This window comes from Microtus pennsylvanicus, chromosome 3, assembly GCF_037038515.1.
Source record: "Microtus pennsylvanicus isolate mMicPen1 chromosome 3, mMicPen1.hap1, whole genome shotgun sequence".
In the NCBI taxonomy this organism is placed as follows: domain Eukaryota; kingdom Metazoa; phylum Chordata; class Mammalia; order Rodentia; family Cricetidae; genus Microtus; species Microtus pennsylvanicus.
The window spans coordinates 139764181-139788382 of NC_134581.1; the positions used below are offsets into that span (position 1 = coordinate 139764181).

General features: G+C 50.4%; 1 protein-coding gene across 1 annotated transcript in view; it reads right to left on the reverse strand.

Annotated features, from left to right (window-relative positions):
- Positions 1-105: 105 nt before the first annotated feature.
- Tmod1 (tropomodulin 1) overlaps positions 106-24202 on the reverse strand; it is a 68352-nt gene continuing 44255 nt past the window's right edge. Inside the window, exons 5-10 of the mRNA XM_075967282.1 lie at positions 19295-19384; positions 17987-18117; positions 16309-16416; positions 13145-13288; positions 3917-4061; positions 106-309 (exon numbers count right to left, since the gene is read on the reverse strand). Of these exons, the coding sequence (XP_075823397.1) occupies positions 245-309; positions 3917-4061; positions 13145-13288; positions 16309-16416; positions 17987-18117; positions 19295-19384 (683 nt within the window). The 3' untranslated portion in view covers positions 106-244. The remainder of the gene's footprint in view (positions 310-3916; positions 4062-13144; positions 13289-16308; positions 16417-17986; positions 18118-19294; positions 19385-24202) is intronic.

Genomic DNA, 24202 nt, shown 5'->3' on the forward strand with positions numbered 1-24202 from the left:
GCCAGTTTGAGGGCTTCTTCACTTTAAATAATAACCAGACTGAACTTCTGTGACTAAAGAAAATTTCACATTGACCATATTTTATAAAAGGTCCGACTACAGTCGCTAGTTAACCTAAACCTTAGTGCACAAAGAACTTAACCACAAGAGTTCCACGCCAGCGTTTGCCTCCTGGTCTCCACTGGGGAACATGGATTATCGGTAGAACATGTCCAGTTCACAGGCGTGGGCTTCCCTTTGCACACTAGACACCACTACGGCACTTGGGAATAATGGGTCCCGTCAGGTCTGCCAGCCTCCTCTTCCTCACTGCAAAGGAATGGGGAAGAGATATGAGCCAGCTATCCTTGCCAGTCCTAAGTAGCACTGGTCCACAAGGTCAGAGCCTGCTTGTCAAGGTTACAAGAAGGCTGGATGTTTGTCCCTGGTTACTGATGGGAATCTATGGTAGGGTGGATATCTCTTCTAAATGGCTGACCACACAGTCTTTGGCTTACACACACACACACACACACACACACACACACACACACACACACATACACCGTTTGCCTTTGCCTACATGGACTCCACAGTTGAAGACTGGTTCTGAGCAGGGTTAACTTTAGCCAGTCTTGGGACTGGAGTGTCAGCCTGCTGAAATGTTTCCCCTTGCTCCTTCTGGGAATGCCTGGTCTGCCTCCTGCCAATGCCTGTAACTGAAAAGTGCCTCAAATTGTCCTGCCCCCTCATGTTTTAGTAGTGACATCCCCCTAGGAACAAGGCAGTTCATGCTTCAAATACTGTTCACATGACAGTTAAACCTATAGAGAAGAAAGTATGAGCCAGGAAGTTGCAAACAGAAGATAGAAGCTTATGGCTAGGGCTGGCAGGGACAAAGGCCCCTTGGGTATAATAAGAGAAAACATGATATTGGCAAATGACTAAGAAGCAAGCTAGATTTGCTATGAGAAAACACAAGGTCAGGGAAGGCTATAGAGCGGTAGATTAAAATCAAGGGGTCTGTTGATGTGGTATAGGTGGGTGACCCTTGCTACCTTTTAGTCAAAGATGACTTTCAGTTCCCAGGCTGAGGTGGCTGTGGAGCCACCCGATAAGAGCCCATGAGCTCCACCACCCTGTCAACTTGTACGTGACTCAGATGGAGAAGGTAGTTTGTGCAGGTGTGGCCAAGAGCCACAAACAGGTCTCAGGCTCACAGTTACCCAGCGTGGGTCTCTACCCACTTTCCTAGCCCCAAGTTAGAAGAAGGCAAGCCAACCAGATGGGGAGACAATCTGAAAGGAAGACACCGTCTAATCCAATTCCTGGAGGTGACTGAAAGTGTCACACAGTTTGGGAATCCGCACAGGAACAAAAACCAAAACATAGAGAATGGGAGAGGGCTGTCTGGATGTGCAGTTTCTACAGATGAGCCTGTCACTCCCACGTTCGCTGTGCAAGCATGCCTGTGAGCTGCTCTTGTGGCTCTCCATACCCAGTGTGGCGTCACCCACTGACCTGAACAGAAGCCCCTCTGAAGGCTCTGAACTCGGCATGCTGTCATTTCCATGCCACAGATAAGGAAAATGATAGCAAGGATATGATGTTTGCTCAAAGCCAGAAAGGCAGTGATATACTGGATGTTACCAGTAGCATACCCCTGTAATCATAGCACTTGGGAGGTGGATGTAATAGCATCAAGACTTCACAGCTAGTCTCTGAGACATAGCAAGTTCAAGACCAGCCTTATCTACATGAAACTGTCTCAAACAAAAAAATAACAAAGCTAGAACCAGACGGAGCCAAGTCTCGCTACTCATCTTGAGCCTCAGCCTTGGGCTTCTCTCAGTAGTTTGGTTACATGTCCGTGTCTCATCTGATGCTCACAAGTTCAGCCCCCCTGCCTCAGAGAAGAAAGCCATTTTGCAGGGCAAGGATTACAACCTTACTCACTGGCCTTTGAAGGTGGGCATGAGGATCCTGTCAGACGCTTAATCCATAACTAGGGAAAATGTGAAATTATTGTTTTTCAGAATAATTTTTAGGATTTTTTCTTTATCTTAAGTTTTATCTTAATTTTTAAAGATTTATTTACTTATTATGTATACAGTGTTCTGTCTGCCTAGTGTTCATGTATGCCTGCACACCAGAAGAGGGCACCAGATCTCCTTAAAGATGGTTGTGAGCCACCATATGGTTGCTGGGAATTGAACTCAGAACTCTGGAATAGCAGCCAGTGCTCTTAACCAACCCCTGAGCCATCTCTTGAGCCCCCAATACTCGGGGTTTTTAAGTACTGGTTTATAACCAGGTCACAGCTGGGCCTGCAATACTCTGAGAGCTGGCCCCAACCAATGATTCGGTGTAACCATCACTTCTGTGCTGTGGTAAGAATTCTGCATCTCATTTATGTTTTGATCTTACTTTCTTTCAAATAATGACACCTCAGATAAACCAAGACAGAAGTATATTTTTCTAGACCCGAGGCTTTTGAGAAAGTGGCCTGTGAAGAGAACAAGGAACAGACAGCTCTGGGGCTGTGCCATGCTGAAGAGCAGGGCCTGTGCCCTCGCACCCGGGCCTTTGACAGATGGCGCCTGGGGTTGAAGAACTTGATTGGAAGTGCCTGTAAGTCTGAGTTCTGGGCGGGGTCTGTGAGTGCCTGCCTTTCCGGTGCTCACTCAACTCAATGGGGATCTGACAGCCTTGGATCATCAGGGTTTTAGGCTCCTTTCTTTCTGCAAGAAGGTTGGGAGCTAGAGAGCCCTGGCGGTGAGGATTTGATGAAAACCTCACCAAAGACCATCTTGAAAACTCATTTGGCTTCATCATTTGCTCCAGAGATCAGCTTCCTTGTTAACTTACCACATTGCCTACTCTCCTCCAATAGAAGGAGTATAATTTGGTCTGTTGTGGTTTTATGACAATCAGGGTAAATGTTCCCCTCAATCAAGGTAACAATAGAGACCTGCTGCGTGACTTGCTTCCCCTCCCCACCCCCAACACACACACACACACTTCTTGGGGCCTTGCCAGTCACGCTGCCTTCATTTCACACCAGACCCTGCTCTCCTGAGCATCATCGGGAACATGTAATAAGCAACCACACCCAGGAAGCATGAACAATCGGCTCGTGGGAGCCAGTGGGTGATTGATGTTATTCATTCTGTCGACTGCACAGGTATTTGGTGCAGCCTGTCGCCAAGAGACTGTGAGGTTCTCTCTCTATTTAGAGAAATGAGGGAAATGGTAATTCAGCAGAGATGGAGGGAATGTAACTTGCTTTTACATTGTATTTCTATTTATTATTAGTGGTGTGTGTGTGCATGCGCACACATGCACGTGCATGCATGCATGCATGCATGTGGAGATCAGAGGCCTACTCTGTGGGTCCGAGAGACTGAACTCAGTTTGTCAAAGCTTGTTCCATGAGTACCTTTACTCACTGAGCCATCTTGCTGACCCTGCCTTTACTTTCCTATGAACCACACATTTCCAACTTTGACTTGGGAGTCACGTGGCATCTCCCGGGCTATGGCTTTTGGTAATGGCGTTGGCTGAGAGCTTTAGGATTGTGAACAAAAACCAGTGTGACCTAGAGAAGGGTCTTCAGGAGAGGAGCAGACCCAAGATGAGCCCATGCATCCTTAAATTTCATTTCCTCTATCCAACATGCTGTTTTGAGCTCTGGGGTTCAGCTTATGCTGTGCCAAGCTGAGGAAGAAAAGGCATTTGCCCTTGGTCCTGAAGACAGGCAGCTCACAGACTGGGGGAAGTCATGCCTAAACACAGAAAAAGATGTGATCCTCCCGAAAGTCAGGAATTTGATCCCATGAACCTGGAGTCAGGGGTGTCTGTACAATTTCCCTGAGAAACCCTGCAAAATGTGGGGCGAATGGGCAAACAAGCAGGCAGAAGGCAGGTGTGGACTCACCAAGGTCATTGTTGTTCATCATGGCGTTGGATGCCCGCAGCCGGGGCCCCTGCTGGGTAAAGTGGTAGCCAAATTTCAGAAGCGTTGTGTTTTTCTCCAACATGTTCACGATCTCCATTTCCACTTTGTTGCCCAAGGGCTGGCTCTTTGGTATTTTAAAAAAAGAACAAAATACCAATAATTACAAATGTGCTTTACCTAAACCACCACTCCACATGGAAGCCCTGAGTGTTGTGTGGGGAGGTGACCTGCACTCTAAGAGGGAAGCCATGTAGAGAAGCTGGGATGGAAATAAAGTTGGCATTACACTGCATGGATAAAGATCAAAACTTTCCCCAAGGATCAGGAAAATGCCACCATGTCCACTTTTAGCAGCACTGTTCTAGAGGACCTGATCGAGATAATTCAGCAAGAAAAGGAAGACAGGGCTGCTAACTCCCTGGCTATCTCACAGAGCAGGAAATGTGACTTCTTCTTTAGGGCACGTGCTGAGAAACCGTTATTGGACAGGAGTGGGCTAGATCAAAACCATGGGTTTGACCTGGTGGAAAGGAGGGGCCATGTCTATGAGAGCTGTCTGTCCACTGTATACTGTCCCAAACCATAGGCAATGCTGCCTGAACACTCTCCCCTTTATTCCCACAGCAATCTCTCTCTCTCCCTCTCTCTCCCTCTCTCTCCCTCTCTCTCCCTCTCTCTCCCTCTCTCTCCCTCCCTCCCTTCCTCCCTCCCTCCCTCTCTCCCTCTCTCTCTCCCCCCTCTCTCTACCTGCCTACATTTGGGGAGGCAGGAAACAGCCTCTCTATCTTGAGAATAAACAAGCATGTAGAGATGGAAGCCAGGCTTCAGACCTTTAGTTTATTAATGCCAGAGCCGAGACATGGCCTTGACCTCATGGATGGCCAGAAGGGCTATGGAAGTCCAGATTCTCAGGTTGATATCCAGACTCTCAGGGATGTGTGCAGACATGTCTGGGTGTGTGAGGGGGTACAGACTCTTTCAGCGAATCATGACTGATCTCCTAGAGTGAGAATCTTGAATCACACTTATTCTATTTTCTTTCTCTTCCTTTTCTCTCCTCCCTCCCTCCTTCCTTCCCTCTCTCCCTTCCATTGTTCTTCTGTAGTACTACAGACCAAGCCCAGGGTTTGTACATGCTAAGCATGCATTCTACCCCTGAGCCACAGCCCTGGCTTCAAACCATTATTTTTAAACTAAGATGTAAGATAGAAAGTGAGCATATTGAGTTACTGGGCAGAACTGGGAGAGCAGCTGTAGTCTGCACAGGCCCTGGGTTTGATCCCCAGAACTGAAAAAGAAAAGGCACATATATCTCTGGGTAAGATGTCCAAGGACCATCTTGCTTGCTTCCTTCTCCGACTCCAGGGAAGTCTTCCCAGAGGAGGGAAGAAGAGCTGCCGGGAACCAGAGCTACTGCTCAGGCCTGACTTATTTTTACGGTAGCACTACTCAGCAGCGACCACAGTGTGCCAAGCAAAATCACAAGGACACCACAAGAGGGACACACCAACTGCCTCTTCACCATCAACCGGTGGGACAGAACTTTCATGTCACAGGCCAGGAAAATGGAGTGTACAGGAATGAAGAGTTTTCTCACAAGTCCCAGAACTGACCAGTGGCAGAAGGAGCTGAACACAGGTATCTGCTCCGGGGTCTCTAGCTGTAACCTCGGGCCTCGGAGGAAGCTCAAAGACAGACACGGAGCAGATAGAAAAGCCACAGGTGGCCAGGAGGGCAGAACTGCGGTCCTCTCGTTGGGAGCCCGTGCAGCAAAGGGACCATACAGTGAGGTAGAGACCTCTGTCCTCTGAGGCAAGTGAATAGAAGCAGCAGGAAGGCTGGGACTCCATGGCCTCTTAAACCTCACGGGGCTGCAGGCTGTGACCCTATGAATAGCTTGATTAGGTGGCATAAAAAGATCAGGAGAGTGACCTCAGACCTTGACAGTGGGTGAAAGGCAGTAAGAAGCCCCGAGGGACAGACCAGGAACTGGGTTGCCAGGACTGTGCTGGCAGAGTTTGGGCAGTGAAGGACTCTGGCTTCCTTTCAGATTCAATAAATCACTTGTGGATAAATATAATATTTTTAACATTCAAATGATTGGATGGAGAGAAGTGAACAGTCTTCCTTCATACCATCCCTCCCTTCCCATCATCCCCCTGTCCATAGACTTCCCCCTTCCCCTCCCCCACCACGGCCAATGGCTATGCTGGGGATAAGATACAGGGCAGAAATAAACAGGGTTGGGTTGTTCTGTTGCTCTTTCTCCCTTAAATAGATTCATCTCATATTTATTTTCTGCAACTTCCTGTTCCGTTCACTATTTTTCAGAGGTCTTCCCAAGCTAGTACAAGAGAAATGCTGCCTTGTTTTTTAACTGCTTCTTGGGATGCCCTTGAGATGCTGCAGTGTGGATGGCTGTGCCCACACCTCGTGCCACAAATGCCAGCGCAAGGGATTCTGCAGGGGAAGAGGGGCTGTTCCACAGTCAGCTATAGGGGCACACTTTGGATTGGCATCATGGCTGTTCTGCGGAAAACATATACGGTGGACACGCCTTTGGACATCGCAGGACAGCCTGCTGCCCCATGAGGTTTAAGAGGCCATGGAGTCCCAGCCTTCCTGCTGCTTCTATTCACTTGCCTCAGAGGACAGAGGTCTCTACCTCACTGTATGGTCCCTTTGCTGCACGGGCTCCCAACGAGAGGACCGCAGTTCTGCCCTCCTGGCCACCTGTGGCTTTTCTATCTGTCCCGTGTCTGTCTTTGAGCTTCCTCCGAGGCCCGAGGTTACAGCTAGAGACCCCGGAACAGATACCTGTGTTCAGTTCCTTCTGCCACTGGTCAGTTCTGGGACTCGTGGGAAAACTCTTCATGTTTACGCTTACATGCTTAAGAACTGAGGGTTTTTCCATCTGGTGAGAAGAGGACAAATGGCTCAGGTGCTAGGATCAATGAGGTGGGACTGGTGGCTGAAATCCTGGGCAGCAGGCCATTCACTTAGCTCATTTGATGACAGGCTACTTTGTTGTGACCTGGATGACATGTGCAAAATACCATCACACCAGCTGTCGTGGGGGCACTCCTTTAATCCCAGCACTTGGGAGGCAGAGGTGGGCGGATCTCTGTGAGTTGGAGGCCAACCTGGTCTACATAGTGAGTTCCAGGATAGTCAGAGCTATTTAGTGAGACCCTGTCTCAGAAGAAAGAAGAGGAAGAGGAAGAGGAAGAGAAGAAGAAGAAGAAGAAGAAGAAGAAGAAGAAGAAGAAGAAGAAGAAGAAGAAGAAGAAGAAGAAGAAGAAGAAAGCAAACTTTAAAAAGAAAGAAACTACTCCATCAGGAAGGTGTCCTGGGAGTATCTTGGTCAACACTGAAGTCATAGTCCCACCTCTCACGGGCATACACGTTCATCTAATTGCAAGCTGCCAATTCTTCCACTCTGGTAGCACAGCCCTGGGGAGGAATTTCACCACTTGAGACACCTAATTTATCCTTGGGTAGCTCTGCTGACTAGAAAGGCCTTTCTCACCAAAGTGCTGTGATACAAAACCATACAGAGGGTGCTTATGACAGTGACTTAAGGAAGTCTACGGAGAGGAGTGGAGGGATGACACTAGGGAAAAATTTTTAAAAATCATGTGGAAATATACCATTTGTAAAATTTCTTAATATATGTGCATATATTTATTTATATAAAAGAATTTAACTAGAGTTATTTTACACAGGTAGTAATACTTATTTCAGAAGCCAGAGGTTGCCAAATAAAAAGCCTAGTGCCAGATGTGGAATTCCTCCCCTTGAGCTGTTCATCAGGGGTGTCTCAAAAATGCCCCCCAAACAACATAGCCTATTGCTATTGCTCTGTATTGCTCACCAGAACTCGACAGTAAGGCCACATCCCTGAAGACACCTCATAGTTTGGTCACAGGGCATGGAGATAGCAAATGATACTGACCAGGGAGATTCTTCCTCACTGGCCAGCTTTCCTAGTGCCTGAAAGGGCTAAGCAGGCTGCCGGGGGGCGGGGGGAGAGGGTAGGGGAGTCATTAACAGCCTACCTGTTGTAAACCCTGTGAACTATGATAATGACTGTCCTGGCAAGACAGGTCCATGGGTGCAAGATAGGCACACGTGTTGTGGAGAACCAACTGCTTTCTGGTTGGATTTAAGGCCCACTCCATGGGAAGAAAAACATGCCGGGTGCTGTAAATCTGGCCAAGAACCCACGGTTGGCAAGCACCCGGAGCCCATGGCAGAACTGAATGCTATTAACCTGCTAAACAACATAGCATCAACAGCCCTCCCTTCTTGTATCTTCCTATCTGTAAGCTAGTACAGCCATCACACCTCAGCAGAGATGTTGCTTTTTGCAATAGATGGTGGCAAATGCAGAAACTTAAAACCAAAGTCCAGAGAATAAATGTCAGTGAAGCGCCCAACCACACCTGGGACATTCATCTGGTGCCCTGCCCCAAGACTCATAGAAGAGGGAGCTGAAAGATCCTAAGAGCTAGAGGTCAGGGAAGACTGGAGCAAAACAGCATCTTCTGGACACGGCAGGACCAAGTCACTGTGAACTCAAAGCAGCCGTGGCTGCCTGAGCAAGACCAAGCCAGTCAGCATTCTAACATGGAGGAGGGAGACTCACAAGTCCCTCCCCTAGCTAAGGAGCTATTGACAGTTGATGTCTAAGGGAGGAGAGGCAGTTTTCTTGAATGGTGTCGTCCATGGGCTTTGTTTGTTTTGAGAGAGGGCCCCACTAGGTTATGCTTTATCAAAAAACGAGGTGGGTAGGGAGGTAGGGAAGGAATCTGGGAGGAGTTAGGTGTGAATATGATCACACTATATTTTCTGAAATCATGAAAGAATTATTAGAAATAGATCTGAAAAATTCTTTGGTATAGCGCCCTCAAAAGGTAGAGCCTCGTTCACCTCCTTCCTGTGTGTGTGCAGTGCCTATCGGTTCACTTCTAAAAGAAAATGACAAAGTAGACTTTGCTCAGGTTTCAAGGTTGCTCATCAAAGACAGCTGGAACTTTCTTCTTTGCCTTGAATGACATGTTCTGGGGGAAGTTAGCCAGCTCAGCAGCCCTGGATTCTTGTCACTCAGAAACTGAGCAAATTTGTTGAGTATTGGTTTATCCCAGAACTCTGAGGCTAAGCCTTGGGGTCATTTGTTACATAACTATAGATAACAGATATATTCCCAGACAGCGTTAAATTAGAGAAAAACCAGACACAAACAGATTAACTTGGAAAAACAACACGAATGCATAATCCACTTCCTGTGGCTCCTGTCCAAAATATCAAGCAGTGTCCCTGACACACAGGGGAGGGGAAAGGGGGATTGTAACCAATATGCCCAGATGGCTGATACATCCTCATTTGGAGGGGTCGTGTTTCCAGGTCTTATCTGTTCCGAGGAACTCGGAAGGACTGGGGAGGGACTGCTGGACACAAAACTGTTGGGAGGCAAGAGGAGGCTCAAGGAAGCAGAGCAGGGCTGGGGGGTGATACAGCTGGGGATGGGGATCTCCAAGCACCCTGTGGTTAGAGCCTACTTCGTGGGCCAGATAGGGTGTATCCTTTCTGATGTGTAGCAAGGATGCTGACAATCCAACCCAGCTTTGTCTTGGACAATGGCCTTGACCAAAACAAGTCCCCTCCTTCTCAGTTTCCCCACTGCAAAGAAAGCTGGTCAGCCACTCTTAGAGCTTTTCAGGCTGGCTCAGGGCCCCTGAGGCTGCTCCCCACCCTTGTCGGATTTAGGGCAGTTTTGGGCAGAAGCAGAACATTGCCTGGAGATAACGGGAAGCACTTAGTAAACAAACTGCCTCAGAATCCATGTCACCCTGTGTAGAATGCCCCAAGTCCCTTTCTTTGGCCGTAAAAGGAGAGAGAAGGAGAGTCTCTCAACACAGGTTACAATTCCAAGGACTGAGGCAAACGCTCTGGCCTTCAAGGACCTCGGTGACGAACCAAGGAAGAGGAATAAATCAATGCCACTTGTCACCTCCTCCTGGCCCCTCCCTTTTACCCTGGTCACCACGAGAAGACAACTGTGTCCAGACCTCCTGGGACACATGCATGGCCTTTCCCTGAGCTTGGGCCAGGGAAGCCTCCAACCTGAAGCCTTCATCCACAGTCTTCATCCACTCAGCCCCTCCCCACCAGGCCCCATTACAGCCTGAGGCCCCCACTTAGGCAGGAGTGTCACCCCAGGACCAGAAGTCTTGGTTGTAGCTTCTGCTGGCCTCCTATCCTTAGCTTTTTCTTCACTAGTCCAGCCAGGAGCCACCCTGTCAGAGCAGAACCTACAGGCTTACCCACCAGCCCCTTTGCCTCTTCATCCTCACAGGCTTCTTCTGGGCCCCCAGAGTCCTGCCTAGATAGGCTCCGAGCTCTCCCCAGCCTTTTCTCTATTTTCTTTTCTCCTGGGTACCCTGACTTCCGTTTTCCCTTTGATACACTCTCCTCCCTCTGCCGCCTTCTCCCTGACACCCGCCCTGGCCTGCTCCTGACTATGGCTGATCCCTCCACTGGACCCCACCCACTTTTACCCCATCTGTGGCTTACAAGAGCACCTGATGCAAAGGTCATTTCTGCACCTGTCTCCCCTCCTACCCAGTGTGGCTTCCTAGAAGACTCAATCGGAGCCTCGCTTTAGCAGAGGCCAGCATGGCCAAGGGGATGAGGAAGAGAAAGGCCAGGCTAACCTCACAAAACCAGTCATCTCAAGAACCCCAACAGACACCGTGTGCAGGCTTTAGAGTCATATATACCTAAGCCAGGATCTTCCTCGGTCACTAACTCTGTGACCTGAGGCAGGTGACACAGTCCACATGGCAGTCAGAATCAGAAGGTGAGCACAGGGACACAAAGCAGCCAGCGTGCTTCCTGTGGGCACTCGCCCTCTGGGTAGTGTGTGAGATCACAACCTGCATAGTGACTCTCAAAGTCACCAATGCGTCAGTCCCCAGATCTGTAGCCCCTTAGGACAGTGGCTAATTATCCTCATTTACAAGAAGGGAAGCTGAGGCCAGGCAGTGAATGTGCTTACACTGGGGTGTCTGGCCAGGGTGAAGGCAATGGTCAGCACAAAGTCTCTAATGCCCTGGGGGCACAGGTGGAATACAGCTGAACGGGGAAGGTGGATGGCTTGATATCAGCCACCACTTGGTTGAGGGTCTGCCCTGGGAGTCAAGTTTCAACTGATGCTCTGACTCCTTCCTGACCAGTACAGATGTCACAAGAATAGCCAGGCTGGCAGGGAGGGTGCTGTTGCAGGCTCTGATCCATCTACTCTGCCTTCAGGGGATCAGGGTCAGCAATGGTCAAGGGACAAGGCAGAGACGGTCAGGGTCAATGTAGCATCAAGGTTACCAGAGTATGAAAGATGCCCAACCCAGTGCAGCAGCAAGTTTACATGACAGAAAGACTGCTGACTGATGCAGCCTTTCTATACATTAGAAACGTGCTCTCTCTCCAGCACACAGCTTGCAGGGTTTTTCTCTGCCACCTCTCACTCTGCAGTGAACAGCGTAACCATCCGGGACACGTTTGCTTACCAGGTACCCATGAGGCCCAGGTACCAGGCTGGGCACTGAGATAAGGAGAAGACTCCTACACGGCACCATCTTCTGAGAAGCTCATGGGCATACTGAAGGGCAGGGGAACCGCTGGGGGAGCACCTAGCTCTGAGGAGCTCATGTGGATGCTGAAGGGCCGGGGAACCACAATACCTAGCTCTGTCTGGGCAGCAAGGCTTGGAGGAGTTGTGGAGGCTAAGCAGGGAAGGCAGGGGTATAATGACTTTCAAAAACCAAATGGGAGAGAGGAAAGGAAGGAGGAAGGGAGGGAAGGAAGAAGGGAAGGACTTATATGTAGTGTCTGCACTTCCCACCAGCTACACTCCTGCTAGCCCAGGCGATTCAAGGCCGACCTACCAAGTATATCACTGAGGTGCAGCCAGGCAGAGAACGCACATAGCCCTTTATGCTGGCCCAGGATGCTTTAGCATACTCCATGCAGCACAAAGTGTTTTCTAGCAGGGAATGGGCAGGCGGGGCATAGGATGTTCTAGAAGTCTATGGCATGGGAGCAGAGACAGGAGTGGGAGCAAGCTGGGAAGTTTCTAAAAGCCATGTCTAGGATGAGGCCTCTGGAAGCCGGTGATGCTTAGTTCTGACTGTGACAGACTCACTAGCTCATTATAATTAATCTGCTCATTTTTCTTCTAGGCACTTTCTGTCTGCTACATCTTACAAGAAGAAAGTAACTTGTGGTCTTGCTTGGGCACAATAATTTCACAGTATTCCCCCCACCCCCGTCTTCTCTCCAAACAAACATACACAGCCATCCAGCCACATTTGCCAGTGCAGAGAAAATTTCAGTCTTCCCCGTCTATAAAGAAGATAGTGACTTAGTCAAGGAAGCAATGCGCAGTCGTGGATAGAGAGTGGGCTTTGGGGTTGGGGAGCTGTGGGTTCAAATCTTGCCTCTTGAGTGCTGAGTGTGACCCTGAGTGTGACCCCTCTCTTAGTCTCTTTCATCAGAGGCTGACCACACCCGCATCCTACAGCGGGCGATGAAGATCAAAGATGCTGGGCACATGGCGGCACTGAACCTCCCACCCCCACAGCAACCCGCAACTGTCCAACAGCCAAGCTATTGCGGCGTGCAGTTCCGGTTATTAACTTTCTCTGAGACAACCAAGACCAAAAGAGTTGCCCACAAAGAACTGACTGGACCATGGAAGCCAGAGAAACAGGAGCTCTGTGGGATAAAGACAGGGGAGGTGCCATGTGGAGGAGACTCAAAAGTCACCTCAAGTGTGGGGACAGGGGGAATGGGGGTGTCACTGGTGAGGAGCCCCGTGGCTTGTGGGATCTGTGCCCTCCACGTCTCAGGTTCCTCAACAGAACGACTGAGGTGACACACAGGGCTTAGAAGTATGTTCCTTTGCTCTGGGTCTAAGTAAGGACATTCTCAAAGCCAAGGGCCAAGGCTGGAGCTAAGGTGTGAATTCCCACCACTCATGGGCACATGATGAAGTTGACGGCGCTGGAAAGAAGGTAGTACGGCGGGGTGGGAGGGTCGGGACAGGAACACCTGGAGGTGGCTCACAGTGGGCTCTAGAAGATCTGTCACCAGTGTCCTCTGCCCCACCAGCAGCACGCGGGCAGGTGAAGACCCCGCTCAACTCACCTGGTTATCGATCTTCAGTTCCACCAGAGAGGTGTTGTGTGGGAGAGCTTCCACCAGGCGCAGGATCCCAGCTCCAGAAATGAAGTTGGATTCCACGTTCAGTGTCTTCAATACCTTGTTCACCTTCAGCATGTCGGCAAGCGCCTTCGGGAGAAAAGCAGGACCCGTGAGTTACCCTGGGCAAGGATGGAGCAGATCCAGGCGGTCCCTGGAGCTGCCTTTCAAAGCATGTCTGTGTCTGCTCTCCCGCAACCTGCCATGGCCCCCTAACACCTCTTTAGGAGACCGCTCATCAGGACTCAGAGACCTCTGGACCTGCTTCTCTTCCCTGCGCAGCCTTGGCCCTCTGGGTTTGCTGCACACGCTCAGTGCCTTCCCACCCCTTAGCCTTTCTCTGCTTCATCTGACCACTTGGAAAGTTCTGTTTCACTTGGCTATGTCTTGTTCATCCTTCAAGGCACTTTCTCAGTGCCTCTGGCTCCAAGAGCTTTGCTGACACCCCAGCTACCCAGGGCCTGCTCCCTGTGACCTCAGAACTTATCCACATCTCCTTCACTCAAGTCTCCATTTACTATTATTTTGTTTGTGTGCATGCATGTGCATGTGTCTGTGTGCATGTGTGTCTGTGTGTGCGTGTTCATGTATATGCAGGCATGTGTATGTGTTCACACTCATATGCGTACATACTCACATATGTGCGGGTATATGTATGTGCATGTGGAGGTCAGAAGACAACTCCTATGTCATCTGCATAAATATCATCTTCCTTTGACAGGGCATCTTTCTCATTGCCTTGGAACTCACCGGTTAGTCTACATTTTGTGGGCAGGGAGCCTCAGAGGTTTCCTGTGTCCACCTCTCTAGCGCTATGATTAAAAGTGAGTCACCGTGCCCAGCTTTCGATATGGTGCCCAGGTTGTCATGCTTGTAGGGGGAGCGCTTTACTGAGTGAGCTATCTCCCTAGGGTCTCACACCCCTCCGTGTTTATGGTTGGTGTGTTTCCACCACTAGACAATCTACCCTTCATGGGCTGAAAATGTAGCTTAATATCTGTTTTTGTTTTTGTTTTTTGTTTGTTTTTGGGTTTTTTTTTAACATGGTTACTTTGTAGCTTTGGGGCCTGTCCTACAACTTGCCTTGTAGAGCAGACTGGCCTCGAACTCACAGAGATCTGCCTGTCTCTGTCTCCCAAGTGCTGGGATTAAAGGCATGCGCCACCACCGCCCATCTTAACACAGTGCCCAGCACACAGTAGGCCATCAAACAATGATCACCAGGGCCCCTAGTGAGTCTCTGTATCCCCCATGGATGCCTGGCTTGTCTCCTCTACGGCCCTGCTGAAATGTCACCATGGTCTTTCTCTGAGCCCCAGAGAGTACAGGGCTGGCTTGCAGAGTACAGCTCAGATGGCCCTCAGCACGTTTGAGAGGGTTCTAGCCAGGGGGGTTGTAGATGACAATCGGAGTCTCTGAAGGAAATGAGGTAATTAGCAGCTGGGGGAAACTATGCGTCATGGGGAAAGAAGATACCAGCAGCCGACAGACCTGGGACACTGTGATCTGTGTGCCAGGGAGTCAGAAGCGATGCCAGGAAAGGCCGCCCTGTTGTGCTCCCCCAGAGCTGAACCCTGCCAGAGACCCAGCTCCCAGAGAGCCTTCATGCTGTCCACTTTCCTCCTTTGGCTCCCGCAGTCCAGTATGCCAAGAGGTGGTGTGTCAGCTTCTCTATGACCAATCTGTTCCCCACCTGTGTAGGGTGGTCTCCCCGAGCCTCACCAGCAACACTCTCTCCCAGGAAACGCCTGGCCTGACCTAACCACCAGCCAGTTTAACAACCAGTGGGCAGGTGTGCCAGGCCATGAGCTGTGCATGCTGCTAACTGGGAGGCCCTGGAACCCTGTCGAGTTATGTGTCAGATCCTGGGTGAGGGGGTCACAAAAGGGGAACAGAGGGTAGGAGAGAGTGCCAGGCAGGCAGTGGGACCTGCAGGGTTCTGGCACCTGGTCTAGCATTTCAGCACTTGGTGATAGGTATGCAGGTATAAAGGGACTGCCACCAGCTGTCAGCCTGGCATGGAGCCCATGCCCCTAAACCATCCATGGCATGGAGCTGAGTGCCAGCATGGCCGTGCTTCTGATCCATGAGCAAGTAGTACACAGGGTTTCTCCAGCTAAGTCACTACAGACAGACTTGGGAACCATCGAGGTCAGTCAGGGGTCATTGATCTAGAAGTTCCCATCTGGCAGCCTCGGAACTGCCTCTGCCCCCCACTGGGAGCTCATTCAGTTCTTTCAAAAGCACCTGCAGGAATCAGTCTCTTCTACTTTAGAACTGGAAGAGGGCTGATTCCTACTACTCTGTGACCTACTCTCCTCGGGAAGCTAATTCCTACCTACTGCACCACCACCACCAACACTGTGCGGGGGACCATTTGGCTGCCTTCACGCCCCAACTGTGGCTACGATCATGGATGTGGGATATGAGACTGGTTACAGGCGGATTTCCAGAGCCTAACTCAGTATTATGCACAGACTGTCAAGAATTTGTATGGGATATTTTTAAAAAAGAATTAACAGTTACTTTGTAAGTACAACTTACTTTAAGTAAACATGATTTTTTTTCATTTGTTTTATTTTGAGACAGAGCCTCATGGAACCCAGGCTAGTCTCAGACTTCTGATCCTCCTGCCTCCACCTCCCGAATGCAGCTATTACAGGTGTGCATATCACCATACCCAGCTGCTTAGGCAGTAAAAGTAAAATCAGTCACTGGGATTGATTGGCAAAGATGGTGATGTGGGAGCTGGAGATGCTGAGCCCCAGGAAGGGGAGGAGTTTTGAGCGTGAAGTGTTGAGTTTGAGAAAGACCAACTGTAGGTGTCAATGTGACTTTGTTTGATCCCAGGTCTGCTTTTCTCTTTTTGTGTGGCTTTGGACAAAGCCACTTGCCTATCCTCCCTGCACACCCACCCTTCTGAGAACAGGGTGGTTGCAAGGATTAGCTGGGATGAGAATAGGGCATTGTGCTAGGGCTGTCCCATACATATACATCCCTTCCTGGCTCCTAGCTGAGTCCCCTCGCAAGCCACAATAGGGTTCTTCATCAGTGGGACCAGGCCTGAGTGCCCAGTGACTACATAGCAGAGCGGAGAAGTCAGAACATACAAACGCCACAGGGTCATTGCTGCGGGTCCCCACGATGCTGAACTTCTTCACATGGGTGTTCTCTTTCAGGGCTTCTGCGTAGGCCTTGAGGGTGGGTATGGGGATATTCTGCAGAGGAAAGGGCAGGAGAGTAAACAGCAGCCCTACATGGGCCATGGGGACAGGTGGCTTGCCAAGGTGAGGGGACAGTAGGTCTCTCCCAAATGCAGCCTGGCTCCTAGCAAGTCTCTCAATGGGCCATGGGACGGAGCTTTGAGACGCTGAGGATTCCCCAGTACACAGACAGAAGGAATCACCCCTGAAAGTTTCAGATAGGAACCGCAACTCTCTTCCATGCATGGAAGTTGAGAGGAATATTTACAAAAGACTGGGGACTGGGAGAAGAGCAGGGCTGAACCCTGGCTTCTACCCAGTGACTGGCAGTGTGTCTGACTTGCTGTGTGACATGAGGGGACTCTCTTCCCCTCTTTGGGTCTGTTCTGAAAGACAGAATGCTCTCTGAGACATCTGTCCCAAAGGGTCTGGTCTCAGCATTGCCTCATGTCCAGGTTCTGGCGACAGCTTTTCATGCCAATGTGCAGGCCAGCCCCACACCATCACACACAGAACCTCAGAGGGACACCTGGGTATTAGCAGTATTAGCGTATGTTTTTGAAATCTCAACAAATGAAAACTGGTCTATGTCCAACTGCCTCCAGGTATAGAAGGGAAACTGAGACCTGGAGGTATTCAAGCCCTTGTCTGAGGCCTCCTAATGAAGTCCCATGACTTGGGCTTGTCACCACCCAGAACATACAAGTCTGGATTGTGTTAGCGACTCTCATATGGCAGACAATGGAGGCACCAAGGGAGAGCTGGCTCTGCTTTCCCAGAGCTCTCATTTCAAAGTGTCACCTAAGCCCCCGTGGGAGAAGAACCAGGAGCCAGGTGGAGGAGAAAACTGGGGTGCAGGTTTCCAATCTGATTGTGCTTGGGACTGGCAACCACTGAGAAGAAAGCAGAGAAGAAAGGAGAGCAGGAGGAAGGGGCTGGCTTCCATTCCTCCCCCCTCCCCCCCCCACAGCTAATCCTGGGGCCTAAGCACAGAACAGGTGGGCAGGCATCTGGGCCTGCTTCCACAGTCCTCCTGTACCCTACACTGGTAGCATTTCTTGGGGCACTTGTACCAACATCTCCTTTCCTGACTGTAAAATAAGACTGAATATGAGCATGATTCAGAGGGACCAGGGATGTCTCAGGGGCAGTGCCTGCCTGGGGTGTGTGACCCCATGAGTCTTGTAGGCACGGGGCTTTGCCAGCCTTGAAGTCCCGTGCTGCAATGTGGTTCTGACTCACAATTTTAACACAGAGAATCTCTGTGTTTGTGCACAACATGGCAGGCATCCAGATCAAAGTTGGATTGGCCTCTGGTGGACTTCTGAGCCTGTAATTGTCCTCTGAGAGAAACCAGGACTATGGGATTTGCTTGTTGACATTGGCCAACCCTTAAGTGTTCCCATATGTCAAGGCTTGTCTCTGTTTCTGATCCAGACATATCTAGGTCCAGATAGGACTCTGCTGGTCTATATAGCCTAGATTGCTGGCATCTATCTGTATGTCAAGACATAGCCCCCCCCACACACACACAACTGAAAACCCCTACTCCCAATACACACGAATTGAAATAGCAGGACATTACCCGGATATTGTTGAGATTAACTTCTTCAAGTTCTGGGTCATTGTTCTTTATCCGCTCCAGCGTTTCCTCTACATCTGTTGAGTTTGGTTCTTCATCGGGCACAGGCTTGTACTGTGTTGGTTTAATCACACCTAGAGTGATGTATAAAAAAGGAGCTGGCTCCCAGAAACACAGGGGTCGCTTTCTTCCACCATAAGGACTCCTTGGGAGAAAGCGTTGGTTGAGTTCAGAGTAAACGGGAGGCAGCACATTTCAGAGGGAACCAGGGGCTGGGATAGGTCGGAAGGAGTCAGGGAGGAAGGTCAGGGTATCCCTGGATGCTGCTTTTGAGTCGTTATAAGACCTAAACACTCTGACTCTCAAGTCCTTGTCTGTTCAGTGGGGGTGGCCTTGCTGCCACGCTTGTTATCACAGTGGGCTTCTAGGAGGGGAAGACGAGGTCTGGGCTGGGAAGAAGTGGAGTTCTCTTCCAAAAGAAAGGATACTAATTCTTTTGACACCTTCATTTCTCTTTGGGCCCCAAATGTCAGCTTGGAACGATGCAGTCAAATAATTGAGACAATGTGACATGGGCCCAAAGGCCAAAGGGTCTCATGGGACAGAGAACAGCGGGAACTGAAGAGAAAGAAAGAGCTCCATAGGATGGCAAGGAACACATTTTTCAAAGACTATTGTGTGGAAAAAATAGATCTCTACTAAAATTGTCAAGTTGGGGGCTTGATCAGTAAAGTCCTCATCTCGCAAACCTGAGCACTGAGTTCATCCCTGGATTCCATGTTAGAGAAGAAAAAGATCTGGGTGTAGCAGCCAGTGCCTGTAATTCTGGCACTGGGGAGGTAGAGGCAGGGGACCCCAGGAACTGACTGGCCAGTCATCCGGTCTAGCCAAATCTGTGAGCTCTAGGTTCACTGAGAGATTGTCTCAAGGGATAAGGCAGAGAGCAACTGGTCCAGCGTCCCCAGGTACACACACATTCGGGCAAACATCACAGAGGCATCTCATATCAGCACACACACAACCCACTCTGCGAGGATTAAGGCACCGAACATAAGAAGCAAATCTCTAAAAACTTTAGAAGAAACATGGCATTGAGATGAAGGGGGCTTTGTAAACGAGACATAAAATCCCATCAGACTCAAAGGAAGCGATGAAGAGATTTGCCTGCTTAAAATGCGACAAGCCGGAGTATGGGGCGCACGGGATTCAAGATGCAGGAGGAGGCGCCTCTCTTTCAAGGCGTCCTCTGCGAGTCAGTCCCACGGACCCGCAAGGGCAGGGGATGGCAAGCAAGCAGGGCTGCATACTCACTGTTGAGTCCCTCCTTGTTCACAATGGAGCTGCTGCCCAAGGCCTGGTAGTATTGCTGGTTGCTCATGAGCGTGTGCATGCCCAGGATAGCTGTGGGAACAAAGGGGGTCCATGACTCTGCTTTCGCAGACAGAGATGCCCCCCCCCCCCCCGCCGGAGACCCATCTTCAACATGCTGGGAGCATGGTAAGAAACATATACATGAGACTGTAAAAACGTGGGTCATCTTTATCCTAGCTCTCATTCATGTGGCTCTTAGACCCTCCCCCCCCTCCGCAAGGTCTCCCAAAGGCACACTCCACCCGACGTGGCCCAACAGAACTTTCAGGGAATGCACTGCCATCTTCTGGCCTGTCCTTCCGCCATTTGGCCTCCCTGGGTCTCTCAGGTTGTTTATTTAAAATTCAAATTCAGACAGGTGGTGATAATACACACCTTTAATCCCAGCACTCAGGAGGCAGAGACCGGTGGATCTCTGAGTTTGAGGCCAGCCTGGTCTACAGAGTGAGTTCCAGGGCAGCCAGGCCTACTACACAGAGAAATCTTGTCTCAAAAAAAAAACAAGTGGAAAAATTAAAATTTAACTGGACAGTCTATATTTTATTTAGCTATCCCACTACTCCAAGACTTGGTGAGATTCTTCCTCCTCCAGGGAGGCTCCTTAGATTCTCCCCTCTCTTTCAGTAGCAGGTGTCCTTGCTACACCACAACGTACTTCAGAACAAAGGTGGGTCCAGGACATCTGTGTGCTTTCTCTGCTGGGCTGGGGCTCCCCAGGGTCAGGGAGGAGTAGCACTGCTCTCCCGTCTCTGTGGCAAATATCTGATGACCTATTATTTTTTTTTAAATTTTAAGACATTTCAGTAGATATGTTCTCTAGGTAGAGAGAGAGCATGGCAGGTGTTAAGAAGACCCAGAAACAAGTTCTGGCTCTGACCATGTTCTCAGTGCTACCCTGGGCAAGCCCCTCCTCTCTCTTGGCTTCAGCCACCTGTGTCCAGCCAGGGGTAATGTAAGACCCTCACTCTGGCTGCACGTGCAGACTGCCTGGGGGCTGTAAAACACCCATATCCAGCTCCTTCCTGGACAGAGGGGTGTGATCTCTGTCTTTTTCTTTTCCCTTTTTATTACGTCACTTAGGTTGACCTTGAACTCATAATCCTCCTGCCTCAGCCTCTCAGGTGTTGGGATTACAGGAGCGCACAGCTATGCCTGGTTCCTTGAGGTGATTTTGGTGCCCCCAATGGGAACTGAGACCCACAGAAGAGATGATCTCAAAGTCCCTTCTGTTTCTCGCCCCTAGGAGTCTTTGCTAAAATTAGCCTTGCCGGCTCATCGGCTCATCCCTGAGGAGGGCTGGGGAGAGACAGCTGCTGCTTTTCCAGCTCTCGAGGTTTTAATTTAGGCTGTGTCCCCGTGGGCTGAGGGAGCCGAGGCTGAGTCAGCTGCAGGTGAGTCACGTCACGGAGACTCATCTTCCAGAGAGGTGCTCCAGCCCCCACACAGCGGAGGTCTCAGGTTCGCCGAGGCTGGGATCATATGAAATGTACTGCCTCAGTTCAGAGCACACAGGAGGGGAAGGAGATATGTAAACAAAAATAAAAATGGAAAACATACGTGGTGCCTGAATCCCCGCGTCCTGTGATGGGTTAGAGAGGGGCACGGAGTAGTGTGAGGGACCAAGAGTTAAGAGCCTTGGGTTGTTGCTACTTTTTCAAGTGACCTTGTAGAGGTCATTTCCTCCTTGGTCTCCCAAGGGTTCTGCACTTGCGTGAACGCTGAACTCTTACCTTCCCATGGGAACAGCCAGGCAACCATGCCCCCAGTTTTAGCCTGTTCAGTGTTATAGGATAAGCATCCCCACACTTAACAGGTTTGCTGCGTGGAGCAGAGAGGCTCCTAATATATAAGGCAGTACTGCATCTGCTGGGCCAGTAAGAGTTCTAAAGTCTAAAATTGTCCCCTCAACTGGAGAATTCTAGTCCTAACAACATAGGAAAGATGGTATGCGTAGATAGAAGGGCACAGAAGGAAGAAATTAGAGTTCCTTGAGAGAAGGAAAGAAGAGAGGGGAGGGAAGAGAGAAGGAAGAGAGTGTGGTTTAAGACAAATGCCCACCACCAGCCTGGGGCTACTGAGGCTTTCCCCTGGCTTGTATTGTCTGCATTTGTCACCAGGAGTGAGCCTTACCAGGGAAACCCTCCCCTGCCATCTTGTGTTGCTTCCTCCTTTGTAGATCTCAGCCAGGCTGATTTTAGCGCCAGGAGACTTGATTTCTTTTCTTTCTTTCTCTTTTTCCTTTCCTTTTTTTTTTTTAAGTCTAGATCTTCCTCAAAACTCGAAAAGGACTATTTTTGAACTCTGAAAAAGAACATTGAGTTCTGTTTCCTCTCTGCCTTGGCAGGGCTCCTTCCATTTGTAATTCTGCTCAGGATGCACGGCACACATCCCCGGCTCCTCCAGCTGCCACAGGTTTGAGTGGTCCTGGTGGAGGGCTGTGAGGTGTGTTCTCACATCCCAGGTGCAGACACAGAACCTGGCTCTGGACTTGGTGCTGGGGAACTGTTCCTAGAAAAGTCACATCCCCCGACAGTCTTGACGCCACCAATGACCAAGAGACAGTCTAGCAAAGGCTGGCCAGTTCCCCTTGGGGAGTGGGTGCTCCCTCCAAAGGCTCGGCCTTCCCACCCCACTCCTTTCCTCATTCCTGCCCTACTGCAAGAGTTTCTAAGGGCAGCTAGGGACCAAATCCCGAGCGAGTGTGGGAGGCAATGATAATCTCAAGCGCTTGCTGCCAACTCCCTTTAGTTTAGCAGCCTCTAAGCTAAAGTCGTAGGCCAGAGTCCCGTAAGCTCTACTTAGCACCCTGTGGGGACTTGTTTAAGACTGAAACCTACATACTTTTGGCCTGTCCTCCCATGCACTTCTTGGGTCCCCCGGGGCAAAGATTGTATCTCATCCAGCCTAGCAAAGACAGGTGTTCCACAATGTCTATCAACTCAGTGAGGAAGCTCATGGATTGTCAGTGACGCGCATTCCTTCTGCCACCCCTGGGTCTCCCTCTCTGTGGTCTCCCAAAAGCTCATGACCGTTACTGACAGATACTGAGGCTGCTACATAAAGAAGCACATCCCTGGCCGGGATGGGAGCTTTCACTGTGCCCGAGTGTCCCATCCTGGAACTTCCTCTTTCCTACCCCACTCTCTCTAGATCACCCCCAGCTGTCTGACTTTCGGCTCAGTTTCCATGTCTTCCTTTCTTTCCCCTGACCCACCCTTTACTCCAAGTGCCCCTTTTGTGCTCCCTGACTTATCACCCCAGTGTGGCACTCTTGCCGATCTTGTCTCATTTGCCTGTGTAATGCCAGCTCCACGAGGGCGGACAGAGCTGTTTCCTTCGGATATTTTCTCACCAGAACCAAGTCCACAGCCTGGTACACGGTGGGTAGGAAAGCTCCGGGTAACTGGTGCCATGTGGGAGAGACATGGGGACACCCTGTGACGACAGCATGTAGACCAGAGGCAGCTGCAGACCCCCTCACCTCTCTCTAGGCTTTCCTTCCTTCAATAAGCCACCCATACTGGGAAGTCCGACTATCCCCTCCTGGGCTAAACTGTCCCGTTCTGATGGGTGGGCCTGCCATGCCAACACCTCTGGTCATCCAGGGCAACTTTCTTCTAACTGCCCGGCTCTGCTTTTTACCCACAGCCACAAAGCCTGGCATCATCTTCGCTCCTTGTTTCTGATCCGGCACTAGGAACAGCTGGTGTCTTGGGGTAAAACGGGGACAATAATAGAATTTACTTCATAGGGTTTGCCATGGTCAATAAATACAGTGCTGTATGGAGAACTACTCACACAGCACCTGGAACATGTTTATCACTCAGCAGACGGCCCGTGCCTCCTTCCCCATAGGCACTGCCACCTTGTCATGGCTAAAGTCAAACAATGACAGGCACTCAGGGACAGTCAGCTAACACTGGGATGCACGCACAGTCTCCTGCTCCTTTCCGGACATCACGGGGCTGGGGATCTGAGGCAGATCACCACAGTGTGCTGACAACAACAAGGAAAATGTTTCCAAGAGCAGGCCCAGACACCCAACTCGGAGGCCTGCTCTGTTGAGTCTCAGGGCAGCCGCAGGAGCCCGCTATGACAGCAGCCATTTAATAATCCCCATGTGCCCTCATGAGGACCATGATGTCATGCAGGGGTTCAGATGAGCAGGCCCCAGATAAAAACAGCTCCTGGGGAGGAAACAGAGGCAGGCAGGGCAAGGTATCCACTCTCCCTGTTGCACAGATTAACCAGGAGTCAAGGGACCTGCGGGGGAGGAGGAGGGGCTGAAATATGTGGGCACGCTGAAGGATCTGGCATGGCTCCATTGGCATCTTACATAACCCGCTGAGCCCCTGGCTCCTGAGCTGCATGTCTGGGCTCCCGTTGGGGCCATTTGGCCTCTCAGCGCTGCTTAGACTGGACACCATTCTCTGGATCCTGTCACTCTTGTCCTTCACCACCTGAGGTGGTGCTGAGGAAAGGGGCCATCTGGAGAAAGAGGCTACCTGCCTGCTCTGTCCAGTCTCTCCTCAGGTCCCTGCAGTCTGGCTTTCGCTGCCACCACCTGCGGTCACCACTGCTATGCAGTGTAAACCACTGACCACAGCTCTAGTAGCTAAAAGGAAGGCCATCTGCAGACTCCTCCTCTTGCCTTAATGCCACAAAGAGCCACAAATAGCATCCCAAGAGGCTGGGGGACTGGATGAAGCAGAGGCAGATGCCAAGGCTCCACTGTCTCTGGCAGCCTGGAACCCCATTCTGCCTCTTGATTCTCTTACTGTCAATCTGTCTTCCCATCAGTCTGTCTGTCTTCACTCGGTTCTTCAGTCGTTGCTCACCTGTGCCTGG